The sequence below is a fragment of the Panthera leo genome, chromosome B3 (genome assembly GCF_018350215.1).
Source record: "Panthera leo isolate Ple1 chromosome B3, P.leo_Ple1_pat1.1, whole genome shotgun sequence".
NCBI lineage: Eukaryota > Metazoa > Chordata > Mammalia > Carnivora > Felidae > Panthera > Panthera leo.
In genome coordinates, this window is record NC_056684.1 from 31,355,095 (window position 1) to 31,375,361 (window position 20,267).

At 56.2% G+C, this 20,267-nt stretch overlaps 2 protein-coding genes and 1 long non-coding RNA gene across 3 annotated transcripts; 1 reads left to right on the forward strand and 2 right to left on the reverse strand.

The window, feature by feature from the left end:
* Positions 1–400: 400 nt before the first annotated feature.
* On the reverse strand, positions 401–5,109 carry CPLX3 (complexin 3). Its single transcript, XM_042941409.1, has 3 exons — positions 4,946–5,109; positions 3,681–3,768; positions 401–1,995 (listed from the first exon to the last, which is right to left on the reverse strand). The coding sequence occupies exons 1-3, from the start codon at positions 5,107–5,109 to the stop codon at positions 1,771–1,773; spliced, it is 477 nt and encodes a 158-aa protein (XP_042797343.1). The 3' UTR covers positions 401–1,770.
* Positions 4,035–10,774, forward strand: LOC122221792. The gene is made up of 3 exons (XR_006203433.1): positions 4,035–4,146; positions 5,853–6,171; positions 9,089–10,774. It is a non-coding gene; the product is annotated as an uncharacterized LOC122221792 (long non-coding RNA).
* Positions 6,080–18,194, reverse strand: LMAN1L (lectin, mannose binding 1 like). Its single transcript, XM_042941410.1, has 14 exons — positions 17,670–18,194; positions 14,697–14,851; positions 14,464–14,571; positions 14,315–14,373; positions 12,884–12,983; positions 12,369–12,489; positions 11,460–11,515; positions 10,729–10,861; positions 10,273–10,424; positions 9,533–9,591; positions 9,075–9,158; positions 8,097–8,220; positions 7,344–7,471; positions 6,080–6,306 (listed from the first exon to the last, which is right to left on the reverse strand). The coding sequence occupies exons 1-14, from the start codon at positions 18,073–18,075 to the stop codon at positions 6,177–6,179; spliced, it is 1,815 nt and encodes a 604-aa protein (XP_042797344.1). The 5' UTR covers positions 18,076–18,194; the 3' UTR covers positions 6,080–6,176.
* Between the last annotated feature and the right edge of the window lie 2,073 nt (positions 18,195–20,267).

The window sequence follows — 20,267 nt, forward strand, 5'->3', positions numbered from 1 at the left end:
GAGACTGCGTCCCTCCCTCCCCCACCCTCCTAATTCCTCATCCTCTCTTTCTTCTCTCTCTCCCACCTGCTTCTCCCCACATTACCTACTGAACAGGTTTTATGTTTCTTGTCCTTATTTTACAAAGGAAACCGAATGGAAACTGCCCTTGAAACCAAACCCTCAGAAGGCTGTTCGGTCTCTAAATCTTGACTAGCTTCCCCACGGGCTGGTGCAAGCAGGGACACCTGGGGTTAGCCTGTAGCATGTTGGGGCTCAGGCCCCTTGGGAGGTCTGCTTGTGGGGCCGCCTGGTTGGTTTCCTGGACCCCCCACAAGTAAGTAGCATGAGATTTGGGCTCCTCATTTCTTTGTTAAGGAATGAGTTGTCATTTATTGATGGTCTACCATGTGCCAAAGGCTTTCCAGACGGCTTTAAAACATGTATTATTATTTAGGGAGGCGGTAGTTCTTCATGTCACAGCAGGGACAATAGGCTCCGAGAGGGAAAGGGGCCTACTCTAAGTCACACAGCAGTGCCAGGGCTGGAAAGCGGTTGCCCTGCCTTCTTTTTGTTATACCTTCCATCTCCAAGGTGAGAAGGGGGTATAGGCGCAGGTGCCAGAGACAGCTGTGATTGAGCCACAGCCCCTCCTGAGGTTCCAAGTAGTGGCCCGGAGGCCTGACCTTCTCCAGGTGCATCCCCATCCGGCTGGCTGCCACATCCTCCTCAAAGCCCAGACCTATTCTGGCCCCGGGCTGGACTTGGTGCTGGGGCAGTGTGGGGACCCCGCTCTTGCCCAGGGTCCCCAGAGGGTAGAGCTTGCTGGCATTCCTATGAAGCTATGGTTGAGGAGGGTTGTGGGGCTGTGAACCCCAAGACTCCTGGAGGTCCATAAGAAGTGGGAGGATAGGTACATCTTTTCAAATTTTTATTTTTCGCTGAGCGGAGAGAAGAGATCCAGCTATGGAATCCGGAGAGAGTTCTATGGGAACAGAACAGAAATTGCCTGGGCCTGGGTCCAGAAAAGGCCTAGAGCCGCCTGGGCTACCGTTCAGTGCCAGCTTCGTCCTTGGCACTCGGCCCCTCACACAGCATCGCTCAGCTCCTGAGAGCCAGAGCCCACAGTACAACGGCAGCCACTAGAGGCTACGGCTACAGCTGCTGTCCTGCCCAAGGAGTGGTGTGGGGTTGGCTCGGAAGGCGGGGAGGCCAAGCCAGAAAGTCTTAGAAATTAGCCAGTCCATCGCCATTTTAGAGATGATGAAATGAGACCCAGAAAGAGCAGTGGCTTTCAAGGAGAATGAACGTGGAGTCTCAACCTTGGGCCTCTTGTCTCCTGAGGGTATCTGCCCACAGACCCTGTGTATGTGCGTCTGTGCCAGGGTGTGCCAGGGTGTGCCAGGATGCAGCTGTGGCATACGCCTCTGCACATGCCACAGCTTCTATGTCCCTCTGTGGGTCTCTCTATGCGTGATCCTGTGTGCAGGAACTTAGGGCAATGGCCAGAGAGGGATGGGCCTATTCCTACAATCTTAGGAGGCCTCTCCAGGCTGAGTAGAGAGGGTGGGTCCTGAGGAGAAGGGTGAGGAATGGGGACTTTGTTCCTAGTGGAAAGAGAAAGACCAGAAGGCAGACTTGGGCCACAGATGGGAAGGGTCCTGAGCTAGCATGGGACAGGGGGAACAAAACTAAGATGGGGTATGGGTCCCTGAACACTGGGACATGCTCTTAGCCCTCACGTGGGCCCAGCCCTCTGGTCACCCCAGCGGGCAGCCCCAGAGGAAGTAGTCACATGATGTAGCACTTCTCAGCTGATTGCTTGAGGTCCCCCAATGTGGCCTGGGCCTTGTCCTTGAGTGAGCCGAGGTCTAGGCCAGGGAGACTGGCCAACTGCCCGAGGACGGAGGCCCTCTCCTCCTCCTCCTCTGTGTCCTCCTCAATCATCTTGGCCAGCTCCCGGGGCAGCTCCACGTCTCCACCTGCCATCTGAATCTGGCTCTCATCTGTCTCGTTCTGAAGGGAAGAGGGGAGGGTGGAGTGTGGTTGGAGGTCCATGAAGACCCAGAGTTGAAGGGACAGGGAGGAGGCCTGGACTGGGCTCCCAGCCCCTAGATTCTCGAGCCGCATGAGAACTCACTCCTGTGAGTTCAGCCACCCACTCCCCCACCCCCATCCCAGGATCAAGCTTTTGACTCTTGGACATGGAGACCTTGCACTTTTATACCACCTTACTTCACTCTGAGATATTGAAGACACCAGCATAGTGAATAAAGCAAAATGAAAATACTTAGGAGTCAAACTGTGCTAATCAGCTAAGTCACATGCTGACTATCATTAACTACACTGGAGGACGTTACTGATAATAGTGATGGGTACCATTTATCAAATGCCTACTGTATGGCTGACATTCAAAATAACCCTGTGAGGTGTGTATTTTTATCTGTATTTTACAAGTAAGGAAATTGAGGTGCAGTTTAAGTAAATTACTCAAGTAAGCAACCTGGGCAAGGTCACACAACTAGGAAGCACAGACGCTCGTTTTAAACCTACATCATGGATTCCAACATCTGTGCTCTCTTTGCACAACACCTACTGACTGCCATTGCACTTCTCTTTCCCTTTGGGGACCCTGGGGCTTTCCACTTTATGTCCTACTCAGTTACCGCCAAGTCTTCCCTCTTCATCTAGACTCAGAGTTTCCTGGTGGCAGGAGTTGTTTCTCTTAATGCGGCTCGTGCAAGCATTTGAGGAATGACTCCATTCCTGGTTGGGTTTTTTTTTTTTTTTTTTAATGAGTCCATTCTTAGCTGGGTTTAACTCAGTAGCTTTCTAGGCTTTCTGGAGTGGTTTTCCCTCTGAGAGACTTCCAGAAGGCTGGTGCCCTGTGGAACGTCAGAGGCAGCCAGGGGATCAGTAAACGTTTGTTGAATGAGTGAATGTAATGTTCACATGTCTGATCTTTCAATTCAAGTGGAAGATTCTAGGCACTGGGAGTAGCTTGTGTCTCACTTCTCTCCTTAGACAACACTTACATGCCCATGTACTGCTGTAGTGCCTATGGGAGACGTCTTCCTGGCTGCTTGACCAACCAAGGGGCATTTTGCTCTCTGCAGACAGACTCCACACCCTGGAAGCCAGCCAGGAGTCCTGGAGCAAGCTGAGGTTCAGTATTCACAGGCTGAGCTCTGACCCCAGCTCCATTACTAGCTGGTTGTATGGCCTTGACAAGTCCCTCAACCTCTCTGAGTCTCAGTTTCCTTATTTGTAGTGTGGGTGATAGCTACCTGGAAGTGTTATTGAGGGGTTACATAAGGGCATGAAGGTCAAGTGCCTGGCACACAGAGGGTGTGCATTCTCTACCCCACCCCACCCTCCATGGGTGTTCAGGAGCTCGGAGTGTACTCAACCCTGGGGTAAAATCTACTGCCTTCCACTTCTTCATCTGCCTGGGCTTGACTGGGGGTTGGGAGAGTGGTAGGTGGGGGAGAGAAGGGGCCTGAACTGGCTCCAGAAACACAAACCTATCAGCCTTGGGAAGACTGGGCTTTGAGTCCGAGAACGAAGGATCCAACCAAGAACTCGTCTCCATGAGTTTTAGGAGCTGAAAGTTGTGGTGCCCAGCTGTGCTGGGAGAAAGAGTGGGGAGCCCCAAGCTCAGAATCCCAGATGTACCTGCCAGCCCAGGCTCGTAAGCTTACCTTGGGCAGTCGGTATTTATCTCGGAAGTGGCTCCGCAGCGTGGCCCGCTCTGCCTTCCTCTGCGTGAACTGCGCATCCCGCTCCATCCTGCGGGGGCACCGGGGCGGAGTCATCTCAAGGGCTGAGAGAATGGGCGGGGTCTGCGAGGAAAGGGCCGGCGGGGTCTCCGTGTCCCGGCGCCGACCGCTTTGCTCCAGCCCGTTAGCCTGTGTGTCTGACCTGGCGGGCCTCCGTCAGTCTTTGCTGCCTCTCTCCCCATCATAACTGTCCTTTGTTGCCTCTGCACCGGCCACTGGACTCTGGGGCTGGAGAGTCAGCTGGTCTGGCTCACTCTGCAGACCCTAATGGGTACCTCTCGCGGCCTCCAACTCCGTCTGTCTTTTCCCTTCCTGATAGATTGTGTCTTGTGGGGGAAAGTATTCGGGGCAGACTTGGGTTTGCGTCCTGGCTGCACTACCACTTTCGGTATGTCTTTGGATAAGTCACTTATTTTCCTCTTTTGCAACTTACAAAAAAACTGTTATCAGGAGTAAGCAAAGTAATAGCTAATATTTAATGATTTACTATGTTCCAGGCACTGTGCTATGAAATTAACATGCGTTAAATAATTTAATTCTTATACACATATAAGGCATGCTTTATGATTACCATCACCATTTTACAGAAGAGGAAACTGAGGCACAGAAAGGTTTAAGTAACTGGCTTAAAGTCATCTAGCTAAACAGACACAAAACCTGGATCTAAATCTAAGCAACCTAACTCTGGGGTCCAGCTCCTTATCCCACCCCAGCTGCCTCTCTGTCCCAGCACTGCCTGCACACAAGAAGACACTGAGGCTCAGTATCTATGAGTGCCCCATCTCAAGATCTGTCTCCGTGATTTTGAGCCCCCTCAGATTCATTACTTTTCTCGGAGCCTCAGGCTTAGAGGAGCTCCAGTTGGAAGATGCAGACGGTTAGGACCAGATCGGATTAAGGGATTACTTGTTTCGTCAGAAATGCACGTGCCCCCACCCCATCCCAGGTCCCTATTGCCCCTGCCCCCACTCCCTCTGAGCCCTGAGTGCGAAGCTGGGGCCGGGTCCTGGGTCTGAGATGGGGCGGCTCTGGGGGCAGCCTAGAAAGCACAACCCAGCCTCCTACCGCATCTAGAAAAGTAGGGTGAGAGGGCTCGGGGTCTGAAACCGCCCTAGAGGTGGGCCAGGTAGCTGGAGGGGGTGGGGGTGGGGGGAAGGTCGTTGGAGCCAGGAAGGGATCCCACTCACTTCTCTTCCACCAGTTGCTTCTGATACTCCTCATACTCTTCTCGGCTCATGCCTTGCGCTTCGGCCGCCGATTTGTCCCCGTCCCCCTTGTCCTCGCCGCCCCCCAGGCTCCCGGTGAGGTTCTTCAGCTGGCCGCCCACCATAGTCTTCACCATGAACGCCATGGTCTTCGCTGGCCCTGGCACCGGGCGCCGGGCGCCAGGCACGTCCGCACCTACTTCAGCACTAGGTCTCGCGGACAGCTCCTGCCGCCGGCCCGCGCCCCACGCTCTGAGCCTCCCGCCGCCCGCCCCCGCCCAGGCCCGCCCCCACCTCCCCAAACCCCTCCTCACGGGGGGCGGGGGGCATGCACGGGGCTGAGGAGGCTGGACCACGTGCCCGCTCCGCACTCCCGCCTCCCCCACGTGCCTCCTTCAACGCCAAGCTCCGCCTGGGCATAGCTAACAACGGATTAGGGCCTGCGCGGGGTGGGGTCGCTCCCCAGGGAAAGGGGCTGCACTGATGCGCGTCCAGAACCCTGTTTCCTACTCTCCCCCCCACTTCCTCCTCTCCCAGGTCGCTGATAGCCAGGATTTCAGCTGGCAGATCCAAGTCGCAGCAAGGGGCAAAGATCCAGCCCTGGGCCCTACACCATCCTCTCCACCCCGCTGCCCCAGCAGCTGCCCAAAGAGCTGGACGCTGGGAAAGGGAGACCAGAAAGCGGGAATCCCAGTTATGTCTCCGTGGGTTGCCTCAGAGTTCTCCCTCATATGCCAGTTCTGCTGACCCCTAGAGCTACAGGAAGTGGGGAGGGAGAGAGTTGTTCATGGTGATGCTGGCTGGGCTGGGCCAAGAGGGGCACCTGGAGATTCCACGCTTTGTTCTGGGGACAGAATTACCACAGTTGTGACTCCCTCTCGATCCACAGTCCAGGGCTCGAGGCTTGTGGGGTATCTGGTCTTTTGGCAATCAGACCAGTCCTTGATGTCCTTGCCTGCTTGGAGCCCACTCCCAGCTACCTATCCAGAGCAGGTGAAAAAGCCTTCAGAGAAATTAAGGTAAAGCCAGAAGGTAAATGAGCATATCAAACAAAACGTGGGGAGATGGAAATCACCTTTAATGAGATTGGAGCTACCCAAAAGCTAAGGTGTGGGCAGGAGCTGGGCACCCAGAAGGAGAAGTACCGGCCAAACCCTCACCCCCTGGACACCATCCACTTCCTGGGGAGATTCCTTCAGGGCTTTGAGGTGAGTCATGCGTGTGTGCTGGAGGAGAGAGGCTGCCTCCTCAGAATCCCCAGGGCCCCAGGAATGCGTGGTGCAGGACACAGAGGAGGGCTGCCTGTGGACAAACAGTCCTGAAGGCTCTTGTCCAGCTCCTGCCTACTGCCAGGGAAAGGAGAAGAAGGTTACTTGGATCTCTTCCTTCAGGGCTCTTGAGACCAGGCTTCTACATTCACCTCTCTACCATCTCTCCATTACAGCCTCCCTTGTTCTAAGACCTTCTATGGCTCCCTTGGCCTGCCCCATCAGGACCAGACTCTTTCCTTGGCATTCAAGGCCTGTCTAGGTGGCTCCAGCCTTATGGCCACCGTCGAACTCGTACATAATGCATAAGCTTGTCATCATTTCCACTTGGTACCTTTGCTATTTTTACCTGGAGGCTGTCCCTCCTTCTACTCTGCTTTTAAAGCTCAGCACACTTCCCTCCTCCAGGAGCATCCCAGACCACACTGATTCTTCTTGTCTTGACATTCCACCAATAAGGACTGTCAGTCCGATTTCTGAGCACCTTAGCACACTCACCATCTCTAAATGTTTCATTCATTCAACAAACACCCGTCAAGCAGAATTAGTGACCTCCTTTTTGTTCTCTTTTAAATTCTCTTTGCCCAGTTTCACAAACTGGTCCCACCTTTTGCTTTGACACTGAACTTGACACTTTTTCTCCAGAATATTGTGCTTTTTTTTCATGCTTCCATGCCTTTTCTTATCCTGTTCCTCTGTATTGATGCCTTTACTTATCTTGTCAGGCTGGAAAACTCCTAGTTATCTTGACCCACATCCAATGTCCCTTCTAGTCAATTCCTTGATCTCCCTAAGCTGGGTCAAGTGCTTTTTTCCCATACTGTTACAGCCCCTGAGCTCCCTGCCATTATGGCACTGACCAGATAGGGTGTGACTATCAGTTACTCATCGGTTTCTCACATTAGCAAGTGAGTTTTGTGAGGGCAGGACTTAGATGGGCCAGTAGAGCTTGTTGGAAAAATGGGTCCTAGCCTGGGTGCTGCTCCTTGCCCCTGGTAGACCAGGCATGTTACCCCTGGGCCTCAGTGCCCCATGTCTCCAATCGAATGGCTATGACCCAGAATCAAGAGATGTCAAGTAGTATAGCATGTCTCAGTCATGGGAAGACCCACCTGAAGTGCACGTAACAGAAGAAGCCTATAGTCTGAATGAGGAGGAAGAACAAGAAGATGCTGGGCCGCAGGCACGAGGAGGCTCCTGGGGGTTGGCCAGGTGGGCGGCGGTTCTTGGCTGCCGCTTTCTGAAAGGGGACATTCTAAGGTCCTGGATCGGCTTCTTACCCAGAAGGAAAAAGGGGACCTGGAATCTGGGCCATGTGTGGGCTCTATTTCCCTCCCCCAGGCTTGGGGCACCCTGGTTCTCATCCAGGGAGCTTGGAGAGGAAGCTACTTCCCCAACCCTAGCTCCCCTGGCTCCGTCTGTGGGGACGGCTGGGAAGGCCTGGGGCCAGGGATCACCAGGGGTCTGAAGGCTCTAGAGATGAGAAAGAAATAGAGTGAAAGACAAGGTGATGGTGAGGGCCGAAGTAGGAGCAAGATGGGCCAGGGACACAGGGAAGGGAAGGTTCCACCATGGATCTCTAGTACTGCCATTTCCCTTCTGGTCACTGAAGGGGTTGGACCAAATGGTCCCCAGGGTCCTGCTGCCATTGAGAGTCTGTGGGACTCTCCAGAGTGCAGAGAGGGCAGAGAGAAAGTGAGATCTGTATCACAGACACAGGCACAGATACAGGTGTGCCTGTCAGCAGTCCCGGGAGGGGAGTGCAAGGGCAGAAGGGGCCTGGGGACGCAGAAGTGCTGGAAGAAGGGGGCTGAGCCAGAACCTCAAGGATGGGGCCCCCATGGCACCCCTTCCTTCCCCCTTACCAGTGGGCCCCGAAGGTCCTTCTGCAGGAGGCCCAGGATCTGGGCCAGCTCTGAGAAATGATGCTTGGTGCCCACAGGCAGATAGAAGAGCTGGGCTTTTGAGACCACGTGGGCAGCTGCTTCCCTGGTGGGGGGTGGAAACCAAGGGAGATGACTCATTATCTCTTCTGGTTGCACCCAGGCCTCCTAACCATTTCTCACAATCCCTAACGGCAGCACCTGGTGGGAAACAGGCACCATCCATAGGGCCCCTTCTTAGGGGCTGGTCTTACCCCAAACCTTCTTCTATCCTATATCCTCAGACAGCTTTAGCTCAGAGAAGGGTCTTAAAGTTGTCTGTTTCAACTCCAGGCTCCCTGGGCTTTGTTTTCCATCCCCAGGCCCCAGGGGATTTGGTTCCTCTCCCTCTTCCCATCTTCCCATCCCCAAGCATCTAGATGTGGGTGAGGGACCCAGAATCCAGCACCCAGCCTGAAGCTTCCCTGCTCTGTAGCATCAGGGTGACTTCCCTGTCCCCAGAGCCCCATGGGTAGCTCCCTGGGCTTGGCCTAGAGTGGGGTGCTGGGAGGCTGGAGGGGGGCAAAAAGAAGTCAGGGACTGCCCTCTTCAGCTCAGCCTGATCTTGGTTATGGTTCCTCCAAGAACGCCATCAAAACATCCTCTCATGCCAGGAGCCGTCCCTGAAGGAAGGCTCAGATTTACTAACTCTCCCTGGGGAGGGGGTTTGTGTCCCTCCCCAGGGAGAGTTACTTTTAAATTAGGATTTTCAAAACTTTAAACTTGAATTCAATTAAATTCAGGTCAACTGGACAGACTTAACTCTGCCCCCGCCCCTCCCTGTGTGCCAGGCTTTGTGCTGGATGCTCAGGAAGTGAGGAAAGGAATAGGGGGCCAATGGAGGAACTTGAGGCTGAGCAAGTGGGTGGAGCCGGACTTCTCTGCCCCTCCCCCAGAACCCCTCTTCGCAGGTGCCCTTACCTCATCTCTTGCAGGTCCTGGAGCAGAGTCCTCTGTCCACGGAGCAGGGCACTGACCTTGGCAGAATCCTGCAGCAGGGCCAGCCTGTTCTCCAGGGCCCAGGCCACAGCCTTTCTCTTCTCAGAGTCTACCTTCCCGAGGACACTGTAGCCCTCTTCCTTCTGGAACGCCTTACTACCTCACCTGGCCCTTCCTCAGTTTGGACATTATCTGACACGTTGAGTTTATCCCCTGTGCATCTGGGCTTCTGGATTCCCCCTCTTCTCAAATCCCTCCCCCTGAGGGTCATGGGCTTCCTCCCCCTTTCAGAAGTGGTTCTGCCCTTAAAGGAGGCAGAGGCCCAGTCCAGTCTTCTACCTACCGCCCCCCTCTCCCCGACCCCAACCGCAGGGCACAGTCCAGGATGGGGCCAGTGCCGAGCAACTCTCAATGCTTAGGCCTCTGTCTCGGTGAGTGGCCTGGAGAAGTGGCTGCCCCTCTCTGGGGTGGAGAGAATCTGGCAGCAAGAGTTCCGGGCCTGGAAATAGGATCATAGAGGCCTAGCCTTGGAGTGTGGCCCCATCCCCACTCCCCCACTCCAGCAGCCCAGCCTCAGCTGCTCTGGCCTGAGGACACAAGATGTAAACCCTGAGCTGCCAGAGCCCAGCAAAGCCCACAGGAGCCGCCGGCCTCTTCTGCCTGGCGTCTAACAGCTTGACTGAGTTCAGCTCTCGGGCCCCAGGCTGGGCGTGCCACGGGGCATGACTGTTTGGAGGAGAAGCCAGGGTGGCAGTGGAGATAAAAACGAGGATTCTGGTGCGTCTGAGCATTAAGCAAGCCGTATGGGAACCAAATCACATGTGGAGCTACATGCAAATTAGCACCCAGTCTATTTCTGGCGCTTGTCTACAGACCCGTGTCCAAATACCTGGCATCTCCTCTCCCCAGCCCCGGCCGCGGGGATCCGTGGGCATTTGCTCGTGCAGGGCTACCCTCCTGTATGCTCCTCCGCCTGGTAGGTCTACCCCCTCCTGCAACCTGCAGCACTGCACCCCTGCCCTCCTTTCCCTCCAGACCTTGGGGGAGACTAGATCCTAAGTATAGTGCTTGCTCCTCTTTCTGGACCGAGGGAGCTCACCGGTGCCAGGAACCCAGTGGCTAGGGAGCTTGCTTTTCCAGGCCTGCAGGCAGGGCCTTGGGTGCCCAAGGGGCCACTCACCCAGGCTCCCTCAGGCCTGGCGTGGCCTGGGGTCCCCAGGTGCTTCTTCCACTGCCTTTCGGCCTGGGCCAACTGTCTGGAGAGACCCTGGAGAGCCTGCAGGATCTGGCGGTGTCTGCCCAGCGTCTCTTCCAGGCCAAGGATCCTTTTTCCTGGAGATTGGGGCAGAGCTGGGCCCGGTAGCCCACTGCAGTGGGGTAGCAGATCCTATCTTTTGGGGCTTATTGGAGAGGAGGGGCAGAAAGACATGGCTTCTGCCTCCAGCTCTCCCCCAGAAAGTTGTGTCTGGGTGGTGGGGTGGGGATCGGACAGAGCCTGGGCCCCGGGGTCTGCTAGATATGGCCTCCTTGAACCTTCATCTCCCGATTGGTTAAAGCACTCCTGATTCCAAGAGAAGAGGATCCTGTGATGCTCAAATGGACCCCTACTTCCCCTGCCTGCTCCCTGGGTCCCTACCCTCTTCCTGGACTTCGGAGCTCAGCCTTGGGATCACATCCTCCCTGGTGCCCAGGGCCAGCCTTGCCCGAAGCCCTTCCAGCTGCTTCACCAGCCGGAGCTGCTCCATCTCCAGAAAGGGCGGTGGGGGAGGCTGGAGGAAGAAGACCAAACTCAGGCCTGAGACCCGTGGGAGAGCTGCGGGTGAGGGGAGCCTTCCCACGGGGCCTCCACAAGCCCAGTTCCGCTCCCGGACCAAACACGCATCCCACCCAGGGAAGAAGCACCCTGGCCACCAAGCCCTGTGGTTTCAGGCTCTGCTGCCGCCAATCCCCCACGCTTATGTCTCCAGCTGCCGCCCAGGCCCCAGCGGCTCGCCCAGGACTCAGACCTTTGTCTGTGCTGCTCCTCCACTCAGCTACTCTCTCTGCCTTTCAAGCTCATGCCTTCCAGGTGGCTTTCCCTGCTCCCCTGGCTGGTCAGGACCCGTCCTCTGTGCTCCCACAGCCCCCTGATGGCCTGGGAGGTGCTTCAGGAACGGGGCCTAGCTCTAGGTCACCTCTGGCCCCCTGCACTGCCCAGCACAAGGCCTGGTCTGAGCAACTCAGAGAGAAAGAGAGAGAGAGATCAGTAGAGATAGCGGCTCGAATGACAGGGCTGACTACACCATGACATAGAAGCATCTGGGGCAGGAAGGGGTCCCTGGACTGTCCCCCAGCAATCCCTGAAGGCTGACCCAGGGGTGGCATCACCTTTGGATCCGGCTCACTCAGACTGAAGGTCAGGAAGGACAGGATGTCATGGTCATCTGGAAGGGGAGGCAGAGAAGGGAAGGTAAGACCCCCGCCCTTGCCCAGCAGCCCACTCACTCAGCCCTCACCCCCCCGCCCTCCCCTTCCCCCCGCCCGGCTCTATTATATTCCAGGCAGGCAGGAGATCTGGGTGACTCTTGGCCTCTCTAACCTTCGTCTTGCTCACTTCATGGGAAAGGTGTGAGGGGCAGACAAGCAGATGGGTGGACTGTGAGGGCTGACCCACACGCAGAGCCAAGGGTGGGCCCACACTGAGTGGGAAAACTGGACAGTCCTGGGATACAGCCATGGCAACAGAATGAGTGACACCCTCAGGCCCCAGAGTGGCAGAAGCAACCATATGATGGCCACCTCCTCAGCATGGCTCTGAGACCGTGTCCCTTTCCTCCTTGGAAACCTTCCACTGCTCCCTAGTGCTCACAGTCTAAAGACTAAAGTCCGAGCCTTCAAGAACTCCCACCCTCAGACTGCACCCTGCTTGCCAGCTGTGGGTCCCTCCGTGGACTCTTCATTATGTTACACCCCTTTGCGGTGTAACAATTTCCTCAATGTCCTCATGGCTGTCCCTCTTCTACTTGCCCCACAGTTCCCAGCTTGGGGCACTTATGGGGCCATCACTGGAATAAAGCTTCTTGTGCTTTATCCTATTTGAGACTTTCAGCAACTCTGCAAGGCAGACATGACCTTGCCCCGATGGTAACAGAGGCCCAGAGAGGGCTCATGACTTGCCCAGACCACACAGAGAGGAAGTGGCTGGCCCCACACCCAGAGCTCTTTAGAAGGTGCGCTCAGGATGTCTCATTAGGTACCATTCCTCTGCTCTCACCTGCTCAGAAGGAAGGCCCTCACCTGCCAGGGTGCCAGTGGCTGCCGAGACCCCAAAGAAACCTCCAGGAGCCAAAAGCAGTGGACCCACGTCAACACAGACCTCATCTAAGTCGTTGGGAGTGAGGCCACTGTTCAAGGACACCTGAGGGGCACAGAGGAGTGAGCCCCTCGCGGTTGGAACCCCCCACCTCTCCCCTGACCCCGGCAGCGGGTTATCATCCCCACCTTTGATTCACTGGCTTCCCTGGTTCTAAAGGTGGGCAAGCGGCCACCCAGCTTGGTGTCAGCATGGCGTGGAAGGGCACGCTTGCCTGGTCTCATGCTAGCCCTCGTCAGTATGTGCTCTGGGAGTTAGGAGTCTGTGCAGGGAGGAGGGTCCCGTGTGGGTGCCACCTGTATGTGTCGGGCCCCTGTGTGGTGTCACAGGCACGGGTGTGTTGGGGCCATGGGCACTCACATAGCAACTCCGTAGCTCTGAGTCCTATAGTTTGCACTCCCTGCCCAGAGAATCTGAGAAAGCAGGAAGGGCTACTCACCCGCAGCCTCTGTCCCCAGTAGGTGATCCGAACTCTGAGGGGGTTCGGCAGGTTACGGAAGTCCCGGTGGCAGGAGCCCAGCACCCCGCTGGCTGCATCCCTGTGGGCACTTGGAGTTCAGCCAGGCCACACAGGACGCAAGGCCTGGACAGTGGGGGTCGTCCCAGGGGCCCTTCTGCCCAGGCCTACAGCACGCCCCCACCCCCTTGCCCCACGGGTCACCCGGGATGGAACGTGTCCCTGTTGTCTAGCATGAGTCTCCCTTGCTTCTTTAGCAGGAGAGAGGGGAGCTGGAAAGCAAGCCTTGCCTGGCAGAAGACGCCAGGGCCTTCCTGTGACTCTTCCCTAGGGGGACAGAGCCTGGAGCAGCACTGGAGCTCTGCCCTCAACCCCCCAGGCCCCCCACCTCCTCCACTGTCCCCCCCACCCCAGACTCCTCGTTCCCCTGCGCCTCTGGGGAGGGCTCCTCTTTCCTCTTTTTTCTGCCAGACTCAGACTGCAGCAGGACAGACTCAGGACAGAGGACGGGAGCCGCGTTCTGTGGGCCCGAGAGGTCCCAGGTTTCTCTGGGCACACAGACCGCGCTTCCACCTGCGGCTAAGAGGGAGGCCGCACAGAGCAGGGAGAAGCCAGCTCTGCGATTTGCACTCTAACTGTGTGACCTTGGGCAAATGACCACATCTTTCCAAACCCGAGCTCCCCCGTCTTTAAAATGAGGATAATAATTGGAACTAGCTCATAACATTGTTATGAGGGTTAGCTAAGACAATGAATGTAAAGTGCTTGGCGCTGTGCCCCGCAGACAGGTAAGCTCTACTCCATAAATGCTAGCAATTATTCTAATTGTTATGAGCTAAGGGATGCGTGCTGGGAGACACTGAAGAAGGGCCTGGATGGGATGGGAAGCCTCGTCATCGTCATCGGGGAGAAAGGGAAGGCTCTGGCAGGCAGGCGGCCGGCTCAGGGGAAGGGCGGGGACCATCTGACCTCAAAGCTCAGCTCTGAAAAGGGCTCTGTGACCTTCGGCCATTCACTCCACCTCTCTGGGCCTCAATGCCCTCACCTGTAGTTGGGGACTAATGATCTCCCCTTCTCAAGAGTGTTGCTGATCAGATGAGACGGTGTGAGTGGCAACACTCAGTGCAGGCTACGCCCTGTGTCGTTTCATGCCCCATCCCCCAACCTGGGGCGTTAGGTTGAATGAATTGAGGACTCAGTGGGGCAGTTCCTGGGAAGAGCACGCAGACTCTGGTCCCCGTCCTAGAGGAGGCACAGCTGGGACAAGCGAGAGGCTGTTCCAGGGCAGCAGCCATCAGCTCAGATGAGTCCCTGTCAGAGGCTGGGGCAGGGGCTTATGTACACAGTGTGGGTCACCGCTGAGGCCCTTGGGGCCCAGGAATGGGGTAGGGCTGTGCCCGGACTGGCCCTTACCCACGCGGCTCGTAGCGAGTGTGCGCATCACTGGCCAGTACACGGATGATGGGGCTGTTCTGCATGGGAGGTGACAAGCAGCCTCAGCCGTGGGCTCAGGGTGGAGGGGGAGCGGAAGGGGGGAAGGGGGACAGGAGATCACTACTCACCTGGGTATCCTCGGTGGAGGAGTCGAAGAGGATCCCGATGCCGTCCCACGAGGCCAGCCCCTCCAGGACAGAGCCTACTTGGCCCCTGCCCCGGGTGTACCACACGGCCTGTGGGTCCCCAGCTGCTCAGCCCGGGGCGGGGGGGGAGGGGGCCTGCAGGACACTGAACCTCGGGCTCACCACCCACCTCCCTGGCTCACCCCCTCTGCCGGGCGTGGTTTGGGGCCACTCACCATGCCCTGGGCTCCCCGCCGCCCTGACCCCGTCACCCTCATCTGCACATGCACCTCCCAGGCAGAGAAGGGGACAGGGGCCCTGCTCCACACGGCGCCACTGCGGTTCTGCATGGACGGGGCCAGCCGCACTGCCTCCAGGCCCAGTATGGCATCTGTGGACGGGGGCAGCTCAGGGCCAGGGCCCCACCATCCCCTACGCCCCCATCAGTCTCACTCACTGGCCTGGGCTGGGCTCTGGGGCGGGAAGGAAGTAACATCAAGGCTTGCCATTAAATAAGAGGTGGGCAGTCAGATGCAGGAGAAGTGGGACACCGAGCCCAGCAGGGCTGGCAGGGCCTTTGCCAGGAGGCGGATGCCTTCTCACAGAAGCCTCACCACAAATCCGTGCCGCCTGCTTTTCTAAGACCCCATCTGACACATGAGGAAACTGAGGCTCAGAGAAGTTAAGGAACTGAGTGGATTGGAACTCAGCTCCATCTGATTCCATAGCTTTGAATGGCACGGGTCCACTTCCATGTGGAGTTTTTTTTGTTTTGTTTCGTTTAAAAAAACCTTTTTTTTTACCTTTATTTATTTTTGAGAGAGAGACAGAGCCCAAGTGGGGAGGGGCAGAGAGAGAAGGAGACAGAATCCGAAGCAGGCCCCATGCTCTGAGCTGTCAGCATAGAGCCCGACGCGGGGTTCAAACTCACGAACCGTGAGATCATGACCTGAGCCGAAGTTGGACGCTCAACCGACTGAGCCACCCGGGCGCCCCGCATGTGGAGTTTTTTTTCGATAAATACAGTACGATAGCGTAAATGTATTTTCTCTTTCTTAGGATTTTCTTAATAACATTTTCCTTTCTTCTCCGGCTTACTTTATACCGAATATAATACATACAACATAAAAAAAAAAAAGTGTTACTCCACGGTCTATGTTATTGGTAAGGCTTTGGTTGACAGCAGGTTGTTAGCGGTTAAGCTCTGGGGGAGCCGGGTTATTATTATACTCGAATTTTCCACTGTGTGTGGGGTCGGCGCCCCTAACCCCTGCGTTGTTCAGGTGTCAGCTGTAACACGTTTCTCCAACAAGAGACATTTGCGTCCACCCCTTTCTGTTTCTCAGGGGAGGAAACAGGCCCCGTGAGGGAAAAGGACACGCCCGAGGCCACTAGACACAGGAGAGTACTTTGCGAGAACAACCATGCTGGGGTTTAGGACTCCAGGCTGTGGAAGCATGGAGAGACTCCAGTGTGGCCCATTGAGGCGGGGGCGCGGGGTGGGGCTCCGGGTGCAGGTCCCCAGGGGGCATTCCAAGATGAGGAAAACCTGAAAGCAAAGGTGACAACTGGCTGACAGGACTGTGAGGAAAGGGAGTGTGTGTGAGAGAGAATTCACAGAGGCCGGGGGTGGGGGAGGCGAAGGAAAGGGGAGAGAAACTGAGGCAGGTTTGGCAGGAATCAGAGGGGAGATCAGAGGCTTCACCCCAGCTGGCTCCCCACCCCTCTGGCCTGCCAGCCTGGAACCTGGCCCAAGGCCCAGTCCCTGCTAGGACTTTCCGGAGACTGCTAATCCAGGCTGTTTGCTCAGCAAAGGCCAGGGTTGGGGGCAGGGAGGCTCGGAAGCTGCAAGGCCAGGAGTCCTGGGGGGCCTTAGAAGCCACCACTGCCTCCGAAGTGACTTGTGGGAGGCAAGGATTGCCCACTGTATACTACACTTACTCATTCAGCTCTATGTGGATCGTTCATGAGGCCTCACCCCAAAGTGTGGGCCCCCTGAGTCTGACTCAGCCCTGTGTCTCTGGCCTGGGCACAGAGGGGCATGGTGGTAGAATTCTGGCAAAAGGATGAGTGAATGAGTGAGTGAAGGAATGAATGAATGGACGGTAAGCTTATCACTGCGTGATCTTGGAGAATGTGCCTCTGCTCCCCGCTGTGGTCTGTGACACGCCAGACTTGACAAGGCCCCCGGCAGTGAGTGCTGTACAGGCCCTGCCATCCTAGGCTTGAGGCAGGGCCTGGCTTGGTGCTGTGAGAATCAGCCCCTTCCTTTGTTTACCTCCTGTGCCTCTGTGAGGGAAGATTGGGCCAAGACCCAATCAGAAATCATGCCGTTCTCAGAACTTACATCTCACAGACACAGAAATACATAACGAATCTGCTTTCTCTTTTTGTTTTGCCTGCTAGGTGGCTCTGAACCAGATCCATGGCCCAACTCTGAAGGGTGGGTAGACCTCACAGCATATTTTGGCAACAAGCCCTGTTTCTGGATTCATTTCATGCCTCCGGCCCTAACCCTAAGTCTCATTCTTCTTGCTCATTCCTAATTTAAGCTCCTCTCTACTGCATAGGTCCTTGTAAGTCCTCAAAAATCCTTAATGAACAAGATCAAGTAGAAGACAGACTCCTTGTAGGTCTGGGTTTGGAAGTTCCTGAAATTAAGATGCTCTCGTGCCTGCTTCCACCCAGCACACACACAGGGCAGAGCTGGTGCCCTCTCTGGCAAAGCAGCTGGCCACGAGGGTGCCTCCCTTCGGGCAGTCCCCCCGTTCTCGTGGACAGCCGCAGGCCCGGCAGCAAGGAGCAGGGAGAAGGGAGGTTGGTGCTGGTCCCAGCTGCCTTGTGTCTGCGTGTCTGGGACTCAGCACATGAGCATGTGTGTGTTTACGGGTCCAAGGGGCAGAGGAAGGAGAGGGGGTCCAAGGAGAGGCAAAAGGAAAAGAGAGAAATCCTAGGGCAGAGAACGAGAGAGGCAGAGAGGAGAAATGGAGACTGGTAGATGGGGTGGGATTGTGGTGGGTGGAACGGGAGACAAGCCTGGGAGGGGTCCCGGGGCGAAGGTCCTGCCTGCCCCAGGCCTGGCCCCGTCTTGGGCAGAGGCTGGTACCGGCAGGCCCACTCTTCCCCAAGTCACAGCCACCCAGAGCTGGTCAGCCCCTCCAGCACTATGAGGGACCCTGGGCATGGCTGGTCCCCACCCCACCCCTCACCTCCATGATGACTCCAGAAGGGTATTCCAGCCCCAGGCAACGCCAGTCTTGGTCCTTTGAAGCTGAGCTTATACTCAAACCTTCTCTGAGGAGGACTGGCCCCCACGGGGTTGTGGGGGCCCACGAGCAGGAGGAGGAGAAGGCAGAACAAGGGATCAGGGCCCCTGATCACCAGCATTGTGAAGGGAACTGGTGTCTGGGCCCCTGAGTGGAGCCGCAGCTGGGAGGCCAGGGGAGGGGCCCTGGGGACGGGGCCAGGTGGGGAGGAGCTGGTTTCTGTTGGCCCTCCCCTCTCTCCCTTCAGCCCCAACAGACATCCTGTTCCTTCTAGGCCTGACCTCAGGCCCAGCCCCTTCCTCATCTCCAGCCTGACCCCTGACCTGTCGCCCACCTGGCTCTGCCCCATTCCTGGGCCCTGGCCATCTTTCCACCTCTCTTCAGCTCCGGCAGCCGTAACGCCTCGGGGATCATGAGGACAGGCCCAGCCCTCAGCAGCCCTGGCCTCTCCCCTTGCTCAGGACGGGCCTCCACATCCTGCCTCCTTCCCGCAGCTAGGTGTCCCGACTATCTGGTCATCATCCTGCCAACCCCGGACTTCCCCGTCCTGCTCGCTCCGCTGTGGTGCCCAGCTCTGTCCCACATTCCCAAACACACATGCCTCCGGGCAGCCCGGTTTCCTCAACACGCAAATGACACGAAGAGAAGAAAGGGAGTCTTAACAGACAGAGCAAATAAATGCCATGTGTGGACTTGTTTGGAGCCTAATTTTAACCCACCAACTGGGGGCGGAAAATGAGACTGTTGGGGAATCCGAACAATGAATGCTTGATTAAATTAAGGAATTATTGTTAAAGATTTTAGGCGTGATAATGGTATTGTGGTCACAGTTTTTAAAAAAGGGTTTTTTGTCTCTTAGAGAAATGTACCAAAGCTGTACAAACGAAGTGGTAAAATGTCTAGGGTTTGCCTCCAAGTGTCCCAGAGTTTGGGGGCAGCGGGGTGTGGAGGGCACAGGACTGGTCTGGAGCTACTGTTCACGTGGGATGGTGAGGATGTGGGGGTTCATTACAGTCTTCTCCCTATTGCATATGTTTATGTGATTATATCCATACTAAAAATGTTTTTAAAAAGAAATCCTATATTTCAAATCTTTTCACGCCAATAAACGTTCGTTTTCCAGAGTGGCTCGTTTGCCAAGAATTCTGGCTAGCTGAAGTTTCACTGTACTTTGTAAGTTCCCAGTAGGATGGAGTTACCGAAGCTCTACCAATTAATTAAAATCAAGGCTGTAAATGGAAAATTTCAGGACATGCTAAAGGCAAACCTTCATTTCTCAACAGTAAGTAAGCCCTCAGCCGCCTCCCCCTGCTCGCCCCTCACCTCCATGGCCACGCTGCGGAAAGGCAGGCCCCAGTCTGGTCCCACTCCCTCGCCTGTCACTCAGTCAGTCCCCTTCTGGCTCCGGCCCCCACTGCCCCATGAAAACCGCTCCAGCAGGCCTGACGGTGACCCTGTTCTTTGCTTCTAGTGCATTACTTCTCAACCTGTCTCTGCAATGAGGGATGACGAGAACATCCGCTTCGTCTCCCCTCCCCTGTGCTCTGAGGAGCCTCCTCGCGCCCCGCAGGACTCCCCTACCCCTGACGGCCCCCTTAGCTGCTCCTTTGCCACTGCTCTTCCTTCCTGGCCCCGCACACCGGGGCTCCCTGTGTTTGCACCTCTCTTCACTCTCCACGTGCTCCCTGGCCAAGTTCACCTGCGTCCATGGCTTCTAGCCATGGATCCCCAAACCTCTTACAGTCAACCCGGCTTCTCCCAGAGCCTCAGGCCTGAATGAATGTCTAACTCTGCAGGGGACCTCTCTGCTTGGATGTCACAAAGGCCCCCAGACAACATGTCCAAACGAAACTCGTGTTCTGCAGCCTCTGGCCCATCCTGGTCCAGGGCTAGGGTCTCATGGATGGCAACCCCCACCTTGTCAAGCCTGAGCAAGCTCTTCAATTTGTTCTTGCTACTCTTATATTGCCTTACCTGATCCTCTAATCCCCAAGCCTTTTCTTTATCTGTACAATGGGGCCCCGAGAGTCGACTGGAGGGGGACGCGAGACGATATGTCTAATGTGCTTAGAACACAGGGCCTGGCAGACACTGAGCACTCAGCTCAGTAAAACGTCAGCTGTGTTCACCTTCCTTCCATCTCCTATGGCTTCCCCAGTCCAGGCCACCACCAGTCCCCTCCTGCCTGGCCACCATAGCCTCCTCGCTGTCTCCCTGTCCCCCCTCTGGACGCTCCCACCCCCAGGGCCAGATTATAACCAGAATTATTTTTCTAAAATGCAGATCTGACCACACCACTCCTTGCTTGTCCCTGAACACAATTGCTCCTGGCCACCTTTGTATGAAGTTAAATTCATGGGGCCTGCAAAGCCAGGTGGGCCTGGGCCCTGTTCTCTCTCCGGACTTACTTCCTCCCAAAAGACCCTCATTGGCTCCTTGGGCCCAGCCACGCTGAAGCACGTCATCTGGCCAGGGCACCTCAGCACCTTGGCCTGGGCAGTGCCCCTCCTTTGCCAGAAACACCTCATTCTCTGTCCCTGC

Bases quoted from the DNA above. Each gene is read 5' to 3' on its own strand.
- LMAN1L (XM_042941410.1), bottom strand. From the start codon at position 18,075: ATGGGGCAGAGCCAGGTGGGCGACAGGTCAGGGGTCAGGCTGGAGATG. The intron at 14,374-14,463 runs GTGAGTAGTGAT...CCTCCCATGCAG, and splicing joins CCTCCACCGAGGATACCCAG to AACAGCCCCATCATCCGTGT. The intron at 9,592-10,272 runs GTGAGTGGCCCC...TCCTATTTCCAG, and splicing joins CCAGGCCTGAGGGAGCCTGG to GCCCGGAACTCTTGCTGCCA.
- CPLX3 (XM_042941409.1), bottom strand. From the start codon at position 5,109: ATGGCGTTCATGGTGAAGACTATGGTGGGCGGCCAGCTGAAGAACCTC. The intron at 3,769-4,945 runs GTGAGTGGGATC...GTGCCCCCGCAG, and splicing joins AAGCAACTGGTGGAAGAGAA to GATGGAGCGGGATGCGCAGT. The intron at 1,996-3,680 runs GTAAGCTTACGA...TCTTCCCTTCAG, and splicing joins ATAAATACCGACTGCCCAAG to AACGAGACAGATGAGAGCCA.